Source organism: Vicia villosa, linkage group LG2 (genome assembly GCF_029867415.1).
Source record: "Vicia villosa cultivar HV-30 ecotype Madison, WI linkage group LG2, Vvil1.0, whole genome shotgun sequence".
NCBI lineage: Eukaryota > Viridiplantae > Streptophyta > Magnoliopsida > Fabales > Fabaceae > Vicia > Vicia villosa.
The window spans coordinates 223,512,254-223,529,441 of record NC_081181.1 but is presented as its reverse complement, the minus strand read 5'-3'; the positions used below and the strand labels follow the sequence as shown (position 1 = coordinate 223,529,441).

The following is a 17,188-nucleotide window of genomic DNA, read 5'->3' as shown; positions in this document are numbered from 1 at the left end:
GTACTCTAATCCAATGCAATTTCCCTTTCAGGAAATATATAAAGAGTACGCATAATTCAGCGCTCAGAAGCTTTGTCTCAAAGGGTTCAGCATGCAACATCAGAACATGGTCTGGCAAGACATCAGAAGATGGTCGAAGCAGAATCAGAACATGGGTCTATGGAAGCATCAGAAGAACAAGAGAACAGAAGCACTGAAGTTCTGATGGTATCACGCTCAGAAGCACTTCAAGGTCAGAAGATCAGAAGATGCTATGCACCAAGCTGTTTGACTCTGATGATATTCAAACGTTGTATTCACAAACATCAGATCAGAAGGAAGTACAAGTGGCAGGCTACGCTGACTGACAAAAGGAACGTTAAAAGCTACTAAAGGCTATGTCAGTAGACACAGCGTGAACAAGGCTCGAGGTAGTTGACAAAAGCGTATAACATTAAATGCGATGCTGTACGGAACACGCAAAGCATTAAATGCACTCAACGGTCATCTTCTCCAACGCCTATAAATATGAAGTTCTGATGAGAAGCAAGGTTAACGATTCTGCACCAAAACAACTCATATCAAACTTGCTGAAACTCTGTTCAAATCTAAACTCAGAATCTTCATCTTCATCAAAGCTCACTACATTGCTTTTGTAATATATTAGTGAGATTAAGCTTAAACGATTAAGAGAAATATCACAGTTGTGATTATCGCTTTTAAGAAGCAATTGTAATACTCTTAGATTGATTACATTAAGTTGTAAGGAACTAGAGTGATCGTGTGGATCAGAATACTCTAGGAAGTCTTAGGAGTGAACTAAGCAGATTGTAACTAGAGTGATCGTGTGGATCAGTATACTCTAGAAAAGTCTTAGAGGGTATCTAAGCAGTTGTTCCTGGAGTGATCAGTGTGTGATCAGTAGACTCTGGAAGACTTAGTTGCTGACTAAGTGGAGAACCATTGTAATCCGTGCGATTAGTGGATTAAATCCTCAGTTGAGGTAAATCATCTCTGCGGGGGTGGACTGGAGTAGTTTAGTTAACAACGAACCAAGATAAAAATAACTGTGCAATTTATTTTTATCTGTCAAGTTTTTAAAGCTACACTTATTCAAACCCCCCCTTTCTAAGTGTTTTTCTATCCTTCAACATCCAAAGCAACTCAGATCATACTTTGTTTTTAAAGAAACAACAAGGTAAGATTACAGCCCTTATCATATATGTAGATGACATGGTGGTTACCAGAAATGATCCAGAAGAACGGAAAGCACTGCAAGAGTACTTGTCTAGAGAATTTGAAATGAAAGATCTTGGTTCCTTGAAGTATTTTCTCGGGATTGAAGTCTCTAGATCCAAGAAAGGTATTTTCTTATCTCAAATAAAATATGCATTAGACTTGTTGCAGGAAACTGGCATGTCAGCATGTCAACCAGCTGGTTCACTAATGGAGGAAGGCTTGAAGTTACACAATATAACAGATCAAGTTTCATGTGATAAAGGTGTTAGAACAAGATTTGTTCTGATCAATATTCTTAGTTTTGATGATAACAAGGATATGAATTTTGTATACGATAATGTGGTACTCTAATACACTGCAATTTCCCTTTCAGGAAATATATAAAAAGTATGCACAAATCAGCGCTCAGAAGCTTTGACTCAGAAGGTTCAGCATGCAATATCAGAACATGGTCTGGCAAGACATCAGAAGATGGTCAAGAAGAATCAGAACATGGGTCTATGGAAGAATCATAAGAACTTGAGATCAGAAGCAGAAGCACTGAAGTTCTCATGGTATCACGCTCAGAAGCTCTTCAAGGTCAGAAGACAAGAAGATGCTCTGCACCAAGCTGTTTGACTCTGATGATATTCAAATGTTGTATACACAAACATCAGATCAGAAGCAAGTACAAGATGCCAGGCTACGCTGACTGACAAAAGGAACGTTAGAAGCTATTAAAGGCAACGTCAATAGACACAGCGTAAACAAGGCTTGAGGTAGTTGACAAAAGAGTGAAACATTAAATGCAATGCTGTACGGATTACGCAAAGCATTAAATGCTCCCAACGGTCATCTTCTCAAGTGCCTATATATATGAAGTTATGATGAGAAGCAAGGTTACGAATTCTGAGGAACTCTAATACAAACTTGCTGAAACGCTGCTCAAATCAAAAGCTCTCAAACTTCATCTTCTTCAAACTCACTACATTGCTGTTGTAATATATTAGTGAGATTAAGCTTAAACTTTAAGAGAAATATCACTGTTGTGATTATAGCTTTTCAGAAGCATTGTAATACTCTTAGAATTTGATTACATTAAGCAGGTTGTAACTAGAGTGATCACGTGGTGATCAAGATACTCTAGAAAGTCTTAGCTTGTGTCTAAGCGGTTGTTCCTAGAGTGATCAGGTTGTGATCAGAAGACTCTAGAAGACTTAGTCGTGGGCTAAGTGGAAAACCATTGTAATCTTGTGAGATTAGTGGATTAAATCCTCGGTTGAGGTAAATCACCTTGTGTCATACCCCAAAATTTGCCCACACTTTTTAGTGACAAAAATTTTCAAAATTATTTTTAAAATTGGATTTTTATAAAATCTCGGATTCATTTACATCGACGTCCTGAATTTTTAAAAATATTCAATTTAAAGTCTATGTTAAAATATAGTAGTTTACTCTTAAATTACTTATATTTTAATAAATAGAAAATGTTGGCCGATGCTTCATATACTTTCAATTGGTTTTTTATTTCAAATAAATAAAATAGCACAATTGTTAAGAATCAAAGACTTGTAAATAGAAGGTCACGGGTTCAATTCCCGCTTGGTGCATTTCTATGTTTTTTTTAACTATTTTTTTGTATCTTTTTTTTGCACCTGGACACAAGCACGTCCAGGTTCTTAATCTTGATCATCAAGAAAGGTCCATGGGCCTTTGGGTTGAATCTTTTCCTTTTTAGGATTATTTTGACCTAGTTTCCAGTCTATAAATAGTGGCTCTCCACTCTCTCATTTCAACAACAACCATAACAATTATCTAACATTTTCACAAACATTGTCATAAGCTTTTTCTAAAGTTTTTTTTTAGTTTTGGCCGATGATTTTTATATGAGGCCCCTTATTCTATTAATTTCATTTTTTAACCGTGTAACGAGATGATGATTTCCGATGGTTGTTATTTCTTCTTGAATATTTGCATTAATATTAACAATAATGTTTTTTTAAAAACTTATTTACAATACAATTTGTTCTCTCTGGATCGGACGATTCACCATTGAATTTTCACTAAACCGCTTTTCACTAATTTTTATAAACCACTTTTCACTAATTTTTATTATTATTAATTTTTATAAAACCTAAAATGCTTCCTTTTACCATAGATCTACCATTTCCCCACTGTGCAAAACTACATGGCTTAAATTCACATAGGAAAACATGGAATTGAACTCATGCAGACATCACTCTCATTTTCACATACACCAATGATGAATTGAACTTTTCAATGTCATATACTGTTTCAGGAGATTCACGCTAAGTTATATTCAACCTGCTTCTTCGTGTGTTCCATTTTAGGATATGCAAATGAATTTGACAGGTTCAATGTTGAAAAGCTAAGATGAATTGGAGGTTTTTAATGTCAAAATGATCAGACGAAGCACGCCACACTTGTTGATACTAATTATGAAATGTCTTCATCAAACTAACCATAAAAAGACAAAGAAAATTTGCAACATTGATTTGTGTTTTTGCAGGTAGATCAAAGACAACAATTCATGGTTTTTTTAGTCTGTTAGTTTTTGTTTTACAGATGAAGATTAAAGATAGACCAGCACTTCACAACATTCAGCCACAATAACAATTCGATTCAGCTTCGCACCAATCTACAGATCCAAAAAATAACTCAGAACCAAACTTCAGCAACTTGCATCATCCGCTCAGCAACAACAGTAGATCCACAAGATGCAATTTCACCCCGACTCCACGATCCGCAACAACAACTTCTCATTTCCGAAACAGATTCAATACCGACGAGCCGCATCTTCACGACAGAATCTTCAACGCACACCGATCAAGTGATGCATTTCCAGTGTAAACAATCAATCCATCGATTCTTGCTAGAGGTATCTCTTCGATTCCCTTTCTATCTCTGCAGATTGTTTGATCTTGGTTATTATTTGTGCTTAAGTGTAATACATGCTAGTTTTGTTTGAATATTTTATTGAGTTTTCAAGATGAAATAGGGAATTTGTTGTTGGTTTGTTGATTGGGACGAAATTATAAAAACATCAGAATTGAGAATGATTGGAACAGAGGGAGTATAAGTCTGAGCGTGAGAGAGGAGCCGTTAGAAGATGATTGAGACTTGGGGCAGATTTTTGTGTATTTTAGGGTTTATTGAATTAATTTGGTTATGGGCCATTTTCCTTATAAACCCAATCCTTATTACACCGTGTTTGTACTAATAAACCCCCAGGGCTATTATTTTAAATGTTTCGGGCCAGACAACGAGGCCCACCCGAATTTCTTCTATGCTATCCCCTGCAGCAAAATTCATCCACTGGCTTGCAAAATACATTTGAATTATCTTGGGTTCTGTTTGCAGCATATTGGGCCTACACGTAGCCCAACGCTCCCTGCTACTGTTTACACCCTGTTTCATTATTTTAGCCCATTCTCATCTTTTCTCCTTTAATTGCTTTATTGTTTTCATTTTTGTTTAAATCTTTATTTGGTTAATTGATAAAAAACCAAAAATACTTTATTTTCTCCTTTATATTAATAATACCAAAAATAAAAAGAAAAATAAACAAATAAATTTGAGTTAATTGTTAATTTGAGGTTTGTTTAGATATTTTTACTAATTTTTTTATTTATTAATATTTGGTTGTCAATATTTTTTATTCTCGTGCACTATTTTCCTATATACGTACTAACGCTTTCTTGTTATTGTGAGGTACTACCTTAAAGTTTGGGACGTGTCTCATGGACATTTGCAAGTTACTAATTCTTTTACATTTAATCGTTTAACTTCCACTTTAATTTCCATCCGAGTTTATTGTAATAATTCTCATCCCCGTTTTTAATTATGTACTCCCCATCCCGAAGCTATGTAATAGCGTAAGATTTATCTTTCTGCTTTTTACTTTCCGCACTTTTAATTTTTTTGCAAAATTAACTGCTTAGATGTATGGCTTAGGATTGTATGTTCAAGATTAAAATCAATCGCTAGCTAACCGTAACTCAAGATAAATAAATACTCGAATCTAACACACTTGCACGCACTCACCTTCAGGGTTTCCCCTCTCAGTTGCCTTTCGGAAAATAATAGTCAGTCCCTCGAAGCGTAGGGATACCTTAGCACATGTTACCTACGATTCAAAATCATCATTGTCCCGTCGGAATAAAGATCATAGTCCCTTCGAGTTGCCTACGATGAAATGATCTCGTCCCTCGAGTTGCCTTCGATAAATGATGATAGTCCCTTCGGATTGCTAAGGTATCTTTACTGGTTGCCTCTATGACTATCCACATCTCATAAGACTTCCTACCCTCTTTATGGTATGGATAGTCTCTATGACGATTCGATGACCCTTCGATGACCCGCACATCCAATGTATAGGACTACCTACCCTCAAATGGTATGGATAGTAATATCGCCCAAGGAAAGCCTTAATGAATAGGAAAGACCTTATAAACTTAGGGTAAGAACTCTTAAGTGCTTGCTCACAATCAATTCAAACAAAAACATGTACTTTTCACACCATGTTTTTTAACATTGTCTTTTTAGACATTTTCAAAACAAAAGGTGTTTTCTAAACACACACTACTTTTTTTAAGCAAATCAAACATTTCAAACAAAAGTGAGCTAAACAGTTAAGAGCCCGTAGATAACTACGGATGAAAAGGGTGCTTACACCTTCCCTTTTCATAACCTACCCCCCGAACTCAATCTCTTTTCAAAGAAGGTCTTTCCTGTTCTTTTATACCTTTCCTAATTGGATAAAATAAAAGTCGGTGGCGACTCTCGCTCACCGCAACATTGTTGCATATTAAAAATAAAAGTCAGTTCACCGTGTTACACCTTGTCAGGGGTGGACTGGAGTAGTTTAGTTAACAACGAACCAGGATAAAAATAACTGTGCAAATTGTTTTTATCTTACAAGTTTTTAGACTACACTTATTCAAACCTCCCATTTCTAAGTGTTTTTCTATCCTTCAATTGGCATCAGAGCACCGGTTCTAAGGTGCAAGCACTTAACCGTGTTTAGAAAAGATTCAGAAAGAGAAAAACGCTTTAGTAAAAGATGGCTGGTGAAGAACTTACATCTACATCTTGCTCTACTGAGCAATACAATGGAAATGGTAACAATGGTTACACTAGACCACCAGTATTTGATGGTGAAAACTTTGAATACTGGAAAGACAAACTGGAAAGTTACTTTCTTGGTCTAGATGGTGAACTATGGGATCTTCTGATGGATGGTTACAAACATCCAGTTAAAGCCAGTGGCGTAAGGCTTACAAGGCAAGAAATGGATGATGATCAGAAGAAGCTTTTCAAGAATCATCATAAATGTAGGACTGTTTTGCTGAATGCTATCTTTCATGCTAAGTATGAGAAGATATCTAACAGGAAAACGGCCTATGATATATATGAGTCATTGAAAATGACCCATGAGGGAAATGCTCAAGTCAAGGAGACTAAAGCTCTTTCTCTAATCCAGAGATATGAAGCCTTCAAGATGGAGGATGATGAAAACATTGAGAAGATGTTCTCAAGATTTCAAACGCTAACTGCTTGATTGAGAGTTCTGGATAAAGGCCACACCAAGGCTGATCATGTAAAGAAGATCATCAGAAGCTTACCCAGAAGATGGGTTCCAATGGTAACTGCATTCAAGATTGCAAAGAATCTGAATGAGGTTTCTTTGGAAGAGCTAATCAGTGCCTTGAGAAGCCATGAAATAGAGCTGGATGCAAACGAGCCTCAAAAGAAAGGTAAGTTTATTGCGTTAAAATCAAAAGTTAAAAAATGCACTAACGCTTTTCAGGCTAAAGAAGAAGATTCTGAAGAATCAGAATCAGAAGAAGAAGATGAACTGTCCATGATCTCCAGAAGGGTAAACCAACTCTGGAAGAGCAAGCAAAGGAAGTTCAAAGGCTTCAGAAGTTCAAAGAGATTTGAACGAGGAGAATCTTCTGATGGCAGAAGATGTGACAGGAAAAAGGGTGTCTGCTATGAGTGCAATGAGTCTGGACACTTCAAGAATGAATGTTTAAAACTTCAGAAGGAGAATACCAAGAAAAAGTTTCATAAGAAGAAAGGTCTTATGGAAACATGGGATGATTCTGAATCAGAATCAGAATCAGACTCTGAAGGAGAGCAAGCCAACTTTGCGCTGATGGCTACAGAAGATGATGGATCAGAATCTACATCAGAATCAGATTCTGAAGAGATATCCTTGGCTGCAAAGAAGTCAAAGCACAACATGTCATGGTACCTGGATTCAGGATGTTCTCGACACATGACGGGAAGAAGGTCTATGTTCCAAGACCTGGTGCTTAAATCTGCTGGAGAAGTTAAGTTTGGAGAAGATTAGAAGGGAAAGATTATTGGCTCTGGAACCATTTGTATGGGTAACTCTCCTTCCATAACTAATGTTCTTTTAGTAGATGGATTAGCTCATAACTTATTGCCCATAAGTCAATTAAGTGACAAAGGTTATGACATAATCTTTAATCAAAAGTTTTGCAAGGCTGTAAGTCAGAAGGATGGATCAATCCTATTTACAGGCAAGAGAAAGAATAACATTTATAAGACAGATATTCAAGATCTTAAGAATCAGAAGGTAACCTGTCTTATGTCTGTTTCTGAAGACCAATGGGTCTGGCACAGAAGATTAGGACATGCTAGTTTGAGAAAGATTTCTCAGATTAACAAACTAAATCTTGTCAGAGGACTCCCTAATCTGAAATTCAAATCAGATGCTCTTTGTGAAGCATGTCAGAAGGGCAAGTTCTCCAAACCTGCATTCAAGTCTAAGAATGTTGTTTCTTCCTCAAGGCCGTTAGAACTCTTGCACATTGATCTGTTTGGCCCAGTCAAAACAGCATCTGTCAGAGGAAAGAAATATGGATTAGTCATCGTTGATGATTATAGCCGCTAGACATGGGTAAAGTTCTTAAGACACAAGGATGAGTCTCATTCAGTGTTCTTTGAATTCTGCACTAAGATTCAATCTCAGAAGGGGTGCAAAATCATAAAGGTCAGAAGTGATCACGGTGGCGAATTTGAGAACAAATTCTTTGAGGAGTTCTTCAAAGAAAATGGTATTGCCCATGATTTCTCTTGTCCTAGAACTCCACAACAAAATGGAGTTGTAGAACGAAAGAATAGGACTCTGCAAGAAATGGCCAGAACCATGATCAACGAAACCAATATGGCTAATCATTTATGGGCAGAAGCAATAAACACTGCTTGTTATATTCAGAATAGAATCTCTATTAGACCTATTCTAAATAAGACTCCCTATGAATTGTGGAATAACAGAAAACCCAACATTTCATATTTTCATCCTTTTGGATGTGTATGTTTTATTCTGAATACTAAAGATCATCTTGGTAAGTTTGATTCTAAAGCACAAAAGTGTTTCCTTCTTGGATATTCTGAACGCTCTAAAGGCTACAGAGTATACAATACTGAAACATTGATTGTAGAAGAATCAATCAATATCAGGTTTGATGATAAGCTTGGTCTTGAAAAACCAAAGCAGCTTGAGAATTTTGCAGATATAGATATTAACATATCAGAAGCTGTAGAACCAAGAAGCAAAGCATCAGAAGCTGATAGTCTCAGAAGCAATGGATCAGAAGATCAAGTTGCTGCATCTTTAGAGGATCTCAGTATCTTTGAAGAGCCAACAGTCAGAAGATGATCCAGACTTGCATCAGCTCATTCAGAAGATGTGATCCTTGGAAAGAAAGATGATCCCATCAGAACGGTGAACTGACTTTTATTTGAAATGTCGCGGTTAAGCAAGAGTCGCCACCGACTTTTATTTTATCCAATTGGAAAGGCAAAAAGAACAGGAAAGACCTTTGAAAGATTTTGAGTTCGGGGGGTAAGTTATACAAAGGGAAGGTGTAAGGCACCCTTTGCATCCATGGTTATCCATGGGCTCTTAATTGCTTAGCTCACTTTGTTTGTTTGAAATGTTTGAAAAGTGTCGTGTGTGAATAGTAAAAACTTCGAAGGCAACAGGCGACAAGAGAGGTACCCTAAAGGTGAGTGCGTGCAAATGTGTTATATTCAATTATTTAATCTTGATGATAGTGAGCTAACGGTTGATTTTTAGTTATCACTCCCTATTTTACTAACCACGCAGTTTATATCATACAGAAAAATAAAATGCAGAAATTTAAAGACAAAAAATAAACCTACAACTATTACAAGGCTTCGGGATTAAGGGGGTACATAACAAAAAATTGTGGGATGCGGAAAGTAAAAATACGGGAAAGTAAAAAGGCCCTAATTACTATTACATCAAAAATTGAATGGGCAGCCTATACACCTTCTAGAATTAAATAAAGGGGAAATTAAATTAATCAAAAATCAAAGGCATGCGACATACACTAGAGTGGAAGATGGGAAGAGAATTCGCAGGAAGAATGTAGTTTAGAAAAATCATGGTCAAAAACCTTATGGCTAAGAACATAAGGTAAAAGCCTAAAACCTAGCCTACAGTTTTCATCAAGGTTTAAAATTATACCAATTCATTTGATAACTTAAATCCTAATCGGGTTAAATTAGCCTAAGTCTATTGATTAGGTTACTAATTACTAATTACTAATCCTAAATTAATTAATTAATTACTATAGTTATTAATCTAAAAACTCAAATTAAATTATTAATTTAATTAAAATTGATTATCTAAATTAAATATAAAATTATAAAACCAAACCTAAGCTAAAGTTACAAAACAAAAAAAAACCTAAATGAAAGTATTAAAAAAAAAGAACACAAACAATTACGTAAAAAGAAAAGTAAAGAAATTTGGAAAAAAACCTGGCTAGGATCTTGTGTGATGGATCTATGGAGGTCTTTGGTAGGGAGGCGCATCCTGTGCCTTCAGATTCGGTATAAGGCCAATCCAACGGTTGATCTGTGCTATTGCACCGTAGTCGTATGCGTGGGATGATACTAGATCTGTGACCAACTCAAACGTTTAAATGGTTAAAATAAAACTGGCCCAGGTGAGGCTCGAACCTGGGAGACATAAGAGCATCTCCAATGGTGCAACCCATTATTTGGTTCTTTGTGGGACCCATTAGTCCACATCATCTTGAAGCAACTCACTCCAATTTTCACTCCAATGGTGTAATTCAAAAGAACTCATATTGGGTCCCACAATTTTCCTTTGTATAATAATATTTTATTCATACTAAATTTTATTTGATTTAAAATAATTTTTTAAATTTTAATTAATATAAAATAAATAAAATTAAACATAAAATTTAAAATTATAATTTAAATTAATCTCAAATACATGACATATAATTAGAAACAATAAAAATATAATCAAAACAATAAAAATATAATCAAAACAATAAAAATAAATTACATAACATAATTACTCAAATTTAATTTTCATCGTCCTCATGTCCAAAACGTTCCCAGATATGCTCGACTAGATCTCCTTGAAGTTGGCGATGAACTTGTTTTTCACGAAGAGTTGCCCTTCTTTGTAGTCTTGTTGCAAGATTCGGATGAGGACCGTTAAATATTTCAGGCGTTGAGTTGTTGTTACCTCCATTATCGTAACAGTAATCAAAATCACCTCCATATGTGTGTCGTTCGTCTTCGACAATCATGTTGTGCAATATAATGCAAGTATATATGGTATGCTTGAGGGTTTCCATGTGCCAAGCACGCGCTGGACCACGTATTATTGCAAATCGAGATTGAAGCACTCCAAATGCCCGTTCCACATCCTTTCTAGCTGATTCTTGGTGTTGTGCAAATAGTTTTCTCTTTTCTCCTTGCGGCATTGAAATGGTCTTGACAAATGTAGCCCACTCAGGATATATACCATCCGCTAAATAATACCCCATATTATATGGAGTTCCATTGATTGTATATTGCACAGTAGCAGCACGTCCTTCCAAAATATCGTTAAACACATTAGATTGGTTTAGCACATTAATGTCATTGTTTGAACCTGCAATACCAAAAAATGCATGCCAAATCCATAAGTCTTGTGATGCCACTGCTTCAAGCATGATCGTGGGTTTACCATGATCACCTCGACAAAACTGTCCTTTCCACGCAACAGGACAATTCTTCCATTCCCAATGCATACAATCAATGGAACCTAGCATGCCTGGAAATCCACGTGACTCCCCAATTTGTAAAAGATGCTCAACATCATTGTTATTAGGCCTTCTCAAATACTGAGCCCCAAATACCTCATTCACGCCCCTTACGAATCTCTCTAAGCACTCAATTGCAGTGCTTTCACCAATTCGAACATATTCGTCTACAATGTCAGCGGAAGATCCATATGCCAACATACGAATAGCAGAAGTACACTTCTGCAATGGTGAAAGACCCATTTTACCAGTTGCATCGACCCTCATTTGAAAATATTCATCATGATTTCCAAGGGTTTCTACAATTCGAAGAAACAAATGCCTATGCATTCTAAACCTTCTACGGAATTGGGCATCAGTGTATACTGGATTTTCTGAGAAGTAGTCGTTGAATAATCGTATATTCCCTTCTTCACGATTCCGATCTATCACTGATCTTCTTTTTCGCTTTGATGAACTTCCAGATTGATGTTCCTTCTCGAGCATTGACAACAATAGTTCTTCGTCTGTGTTGTCCATAAGTTCTTCTTCAATCACCTCCCAAAAAAGTTTGTTGAGGTTGTTTGAATTGTTTGAATCCATTGAAGTGAGATAAAAGTGATAGAAAAATGATAGAAGAATGAGAGAAGGGTGATAGAAAAGATGATAGAAGAATGATAGATGGTGGTAGAAAAGTGAGAAAAGAATGAAAGTATATATAAGGATAGTTTGAATAACGGCTAGTTTGAATAATAACGGCTAGTTTGAATAGCGGCTAGTTTGAATAATAACGGCTTGTTTGAATAACGGCTAGTTTGAATAATAACGGCTAGTTTGAATAGCGGCTAGTTTGAATAATAACGGCTAGTTTGAATAACGGCTAGTTTGAATAATAACGGCTAGTTTGAATAACGACTAGTTTTGAATAATATTTAAATATAATAAATACTAGAACATTGCATATTATTACAATAATTGTTGATACATAACAAGTACTACGTAATTTTTAAATATAATAAATACTAGAACATTGCATCTTATTACAATAGGGGTTGATACTACATAATATTTAAATATAATAAATACTAGAACATTGCATATTATTACCATCCATATTTTTCTTTTAGGTTATTACAACGTTTTTCATGAAATTCACGTTGATTATCGTTCATCTTAGAAGTGTCTGACATTATGAATTGCATTGCTTCAAACTCCATCTTTTCCTTGACTAATTTTTTTTCTTCCTCCTTAAGTCGTGCAAGGTTTTCCATTACTTCCATTCTTTTATTCATTGTATCAGAAATAACACTAGAAGGAGGTTCAGTTGCATTTGCATTTTCCTTTGCCTTACCTTTTCGTTTTGCCGCCTTTTGTCCCATTGGACGCTCCATTGGAGATGATGAGTTAAACTCATAACTTGAAGGTGTCTCTGAGTTTGGCGATGCCGTGTATGCACCGCTAACAGAATTATTTGTTCTCTTTGAAGAATTTTCAATGGATGCTCCCATCCATTTAGGTTCATCTTTTAAAAGCCGCCATGCATACTCAAGATTGAATGGTGCACCTTCATCTTGTTCAAAAAAAGCATGTGCATTGACTAAGATATCTTTCTCTGATGCCCCACTTTTTTTTTCACGAACAGCTTGTTTGTAACACCCAACAAATTTTTGAACAAGGCCATTTATTCGATGCCATCGAGATTTTAATTGGCCTTGTAGCTTTTCTCGTGACTGCCCACGATATTGGTTATAATTATCGGTGATTCTTAACCAAAAACTATCGACTTTTTGATCAACTCCCACAATTGGATCCTTTGAAATATTGAGCCATGATTGCATAAGAAGTGTATCCTCTTCTCTTGTGAATACCTCTCGAGGTTTTTTTTTAACAGAACGCCTTTGTTCTTTTTCAACTGTAATATTTTCAATACCAACTTGAGTTGAAAATTGTGGAACTTGGCATTCAGACATAAACCCATTTGGTGTTTCGGGTTCATGATGAGAAAAACTCATCCCATGAGTATTTATCGGTGGTCTAAAATAGATATTTGGGTTGTTTGGTGGCGGAAAAAATACAGTAGAGTTTGTTGACGGCAAGGGAAATTGAGAATTTTGAGGATTAGAATTTTGCTGATTTTGCATGAGATGGAACATAGATTGTTGAAAATTATATTGATTAGGGTCCATTTGACCTTAACAATAATAATTTGAACAAAAAAGATGAAAAATTTGGTAAAATATATGATCAATTGAAGGCTAATAAGATGAAATTGTGAGAGAAAAAATTAAAATACTAGGAGTAAGGAATAAATTTGTGTGATGAAATTTGACTAACATTTGCTTCTATTTATAACCAAATAAATTATTAAAATAAAAAAATAAAATAAAAAAACAAAAGAGCCGTTGCATTGCAACTTATTAAAAAAAAAAGAAAAAAAAAACAAAAGAGCCGTTTGAATAGCACAAGTTTCAATTTATATTAATATTTTATTCAAAGTAACCGTTGCAATGCAATTGCACGCATGCTTGCGTGGCGGAACACTGTTTTTTTCATTTCATTCCAGCTGGCGTACGAAACTGAAATTGCCGGCCGTTGGAGAAGCTCTAAGTCACGCTATCTCTTCCACTACCAAGCAAGCTGTAGATTCAAACTGTTAGTATAATAAGTATAAAAAAATAAATAAGAAAATAATCATTAAATAAGGAAGTCAAAGAGAATAGCTCGCGTGGGTCCCAGCAACCCTTTGAACAACCAATTGCGTGGGGGGATAGTGGCAGACTTTGTTGACCCGCGAACGGCGTGCCTCCACGCGCATGAGAGAGGGCCTAAGCATTGACTAACCAATCACGTTATCCGAAGGTGGGTAGGGCGGACAACTCACCATCTTCAACCTCCGCACCTGCGGATTTACATGCGAGAACACTTGCCACTTTACCTGCGGAAATTTACTACTTCTCCATGGTTAATTCTTCATCTTGGGAACCTGCAAAAAACGAAACGAACAACAACCAAGGCCACCCAGGTCTCCTTTTTAGGGTGTCCTGATTTCATTAACGCAATTTGTTTGGCCTGAAAACGCCCGAAAATACAAAAACGAAAACCATGTTTGCTAATGCCCTAGTCATGGTGAACTCGTATTCATGCGTGAAACCTGTGATCCAGGGGTTCCAATCTCCTCTAAACATCATCACAAACACATTAGTAACATTAAATCACATCAACACTTGATAATACATAAAAACGAATCATTAAGAAATATGAATAAGTATGAACACTATGAATGGATGTTTCTCAAGCTTTACGTCTTAGCCATGGATGCAAACTTACTCTTTTTTACCTTGCGAACAGAATGAGACGTTTAGTTTGGCTTGAGAGTGATTGTTTCTTCAAAATATCGTAGCCCTAGTTTGTGAAGATTTTTTGAGACTTTTTAGTGTGTTCTTGGAGGCTGCAAATCCGTGAATCCTAATTATGCTCCACGCCTTGTAGTATGTATAGGGAGTTATTTAGGTCAAGGATGGGCTTGGATCTATTGGTTCTTTAGAGAGATTGAATTTTGACATAAAATATGATGAAAATCTTTTCATTTTTGGTTTATTTTATTTTCCAATCTTCACCCATATTTCTCTCATTCACATGATTGGTATTGAATTGACTAAATATTTAATGCATGAATTATTTTATTTTATTTTATTTATTTGTGATTTTACTTGATTTATTTTGAGTTTTAATGGGTAAAATCAAAGATAAATAAAAATAAAATCATGAAATAAATAATATATGACTAATGAGCCATTTCCAATCTCAAGATCACGTGGGAAGTGTAATGTCATAGGCCCATTACTCAAAAATATGAAATTCACCAATTAGGGCTTTCTGTAAATTCTCAAAAATCGTCCAACTTGTACCATGCATATATCCCTCATTTTTAATCATATGAAGGTGTTCTCATACTTTTTAGAAAGCTCAAAGAGTCTTTTAAGCACTCCTTTTGGTTTCGTCTTTATTGAAGTTTCCATGTTCATGTACACTTCTTTGCAAAAAGACGAGTTTTTTTGCGATCTTCTAGAAGGACCTGTAATGTTTTGGCTTGTATCTTCCAAATGAAGCATTTTTAGACTTGGCATGTGAGAGACAAAATTGTAGAGAATTCAATTTCCTTCAAATTGAGCTTTGGATGGAAAATTTCTGATGTTCCATGTGAAAGTTATGGCTGGTCAAAGCTCAGTTGACTTTCTCCTATGAAACCCTAATTTAGAAACTTTCGAATTCGTTGATTTCTGATCTTTTCTTGATGAACCATGATAAATCCTTGATCAAATGGTTAAGGGTACCTTATAATGAGGATGTTGACCAAAAATCAGAAGTTTTGACTATGGTTTGACCATAGTTTGACTTTTGGGTCAACTAGTCGATTATTGATCGTTTGAGCAGTTGATTGAGTAACCTTTTGAATCAGGGCTTGAAACTTGGCCTGGGGATACTATGAGGCGTATGATAGACCATGAAGCCCACTTGAGATATCAGAAGTTGATTTTACTTTGAGAGAATCAAAACCCTGGTTTAGAGGTTGTTGCTTAGGAGAGAGACTACATGCTTCTTTCTTGTGTGTTTTTGAGCATTTGAAAGTCAGATGGATTAAAATATGAATAAATATGTTGGGAAAATTTTGGGGTATGACAATTGCCATGCAAGAATAATTAAATCAGTTTACAAGGAATGATGTATGGGACTTGGTTCCTAGACCAAAAGGATACAACATCATCGGCACTAAGTGGGTATTCAGAAACAAGCTAAGCAAGAAGGGAGAAGTGGTAAGAAACAAAGCCAGACTGGTTGCTCAGGGTTATAGTCAGCAAGAAGAGATTGACTACACAGAAAACTTTGCACCAATGGCCAGGTTAGAATCTATTCGTCTATTAATCTCTTTTGCCACTCAACACAACATCACTCTTTATCAGATGGATGTCAAGAGTGCCTTCTTAAATGGTTATATAGATGAAGAAGTTTATGTCCATCAACCTCCTGGTTTTGAAGACTCTAAGTCTCCAAATCATGTTTTTAAATTAAAGAAATCATTATACGGATTGAAGCAAGCTCCTAGAGCTTGGTATGAACGTTTAAGTTCTTTCCTTCTGGAAAATGGTTTCACTAGAGGAAAAGTGGACACTACTCTCTTTTGTAAGACCTTTAAAAAGGATGAGGTACGTAAGAAGGTGGATCAGAAGTTGTACAAAGATATGATTGGATCTCTTCTATACTTAACTGCTTCTAGACTTGACATTCTATTTAGTGTTTGTTTGTGTGCTAGATTCCAATCAGATCCTAGAGAATCTCACTTAACTGCTGTTAAGAGAATTCCGAGGTATCTGAAAGGTACTACTAATGTTGGTTTAGTCTACAGAAGATCCAAAGAATACAACTTAGTAGGATTTTGTGATGTTGACTATGCTGGAGATAGAATTGAAAGGAAGAGCACTTCTAGAAGTTGTCAATTTCTTGGAAGTCATCTGATCTCATGGTACAACAAGAAGCAAGCTACTATTGCCCTCTCAACAACAGAAGCAGAATATGTTGCTGCTGCTGGTTGTAGCACACAAATGCTCTGGATGAGAAGTCAGCTAGAAGATTATCAGATATATGAGAGTAACATTCCTATTTTCTGTGATAATACTTCTGCTATATGTTTATCAAATAATCCTATCTTACATTCCAAAGCTAAACATATTGAGATTAAACATCATTTCATAAGGGACTATGTTCAGAAGGGTGTTATATCTTTAAACTTTGTGGATACAGACCATCAATGGGCTGATATCTTTACAAAACCCCTTGCTGAAGATAGGTTTAAGTTCATTCTGAAG

At 35.8% G+C, this 17,188-nt stretch overlaps 2 protein-coding genes across 2 annotated transcripts; both read right to left on the bottom strand.

Annotated features, from left to right (window-relative positions):
- Window positions 1–10,616: 10,616 nt before the first annotated feature.
- LOC131651450 (uncharacterized) lies at window positions 10,617–11,927 on the bottom strand. The gene has a single exon (XM_058921113.1). It carries the CDS (start codon window positions 11,925–11,927, stop codon window positions 10,617–10,619), a length of 1,311 nt encoding a protein of 436 aa, XP_058777096.1.
- A 500-nt stretch (window positions 11,928–12,427) lies between these two features.
- LOC131648331 (glutathione S-transferase T2-like) lies at window positions 12,428–13,510 on the bottom strand. Its single transcript, XM_058918093.1, has 2 exons — window positions 13,219–13,510; window positions 12,428–13,134 (listed from the first exon to the last, which is right to left on the bottom strand). Exons 1-2 carry the CDS (start codon window positions 13,508–13,510, stop codon window positions 12,428–12,430), a joined length of 999 nt encoding a protein of 332 aa, XP_058774076.1.
- Between the last annotated feature and the right edge of the window lie 3,678 nt (window positions 13,511–17,188).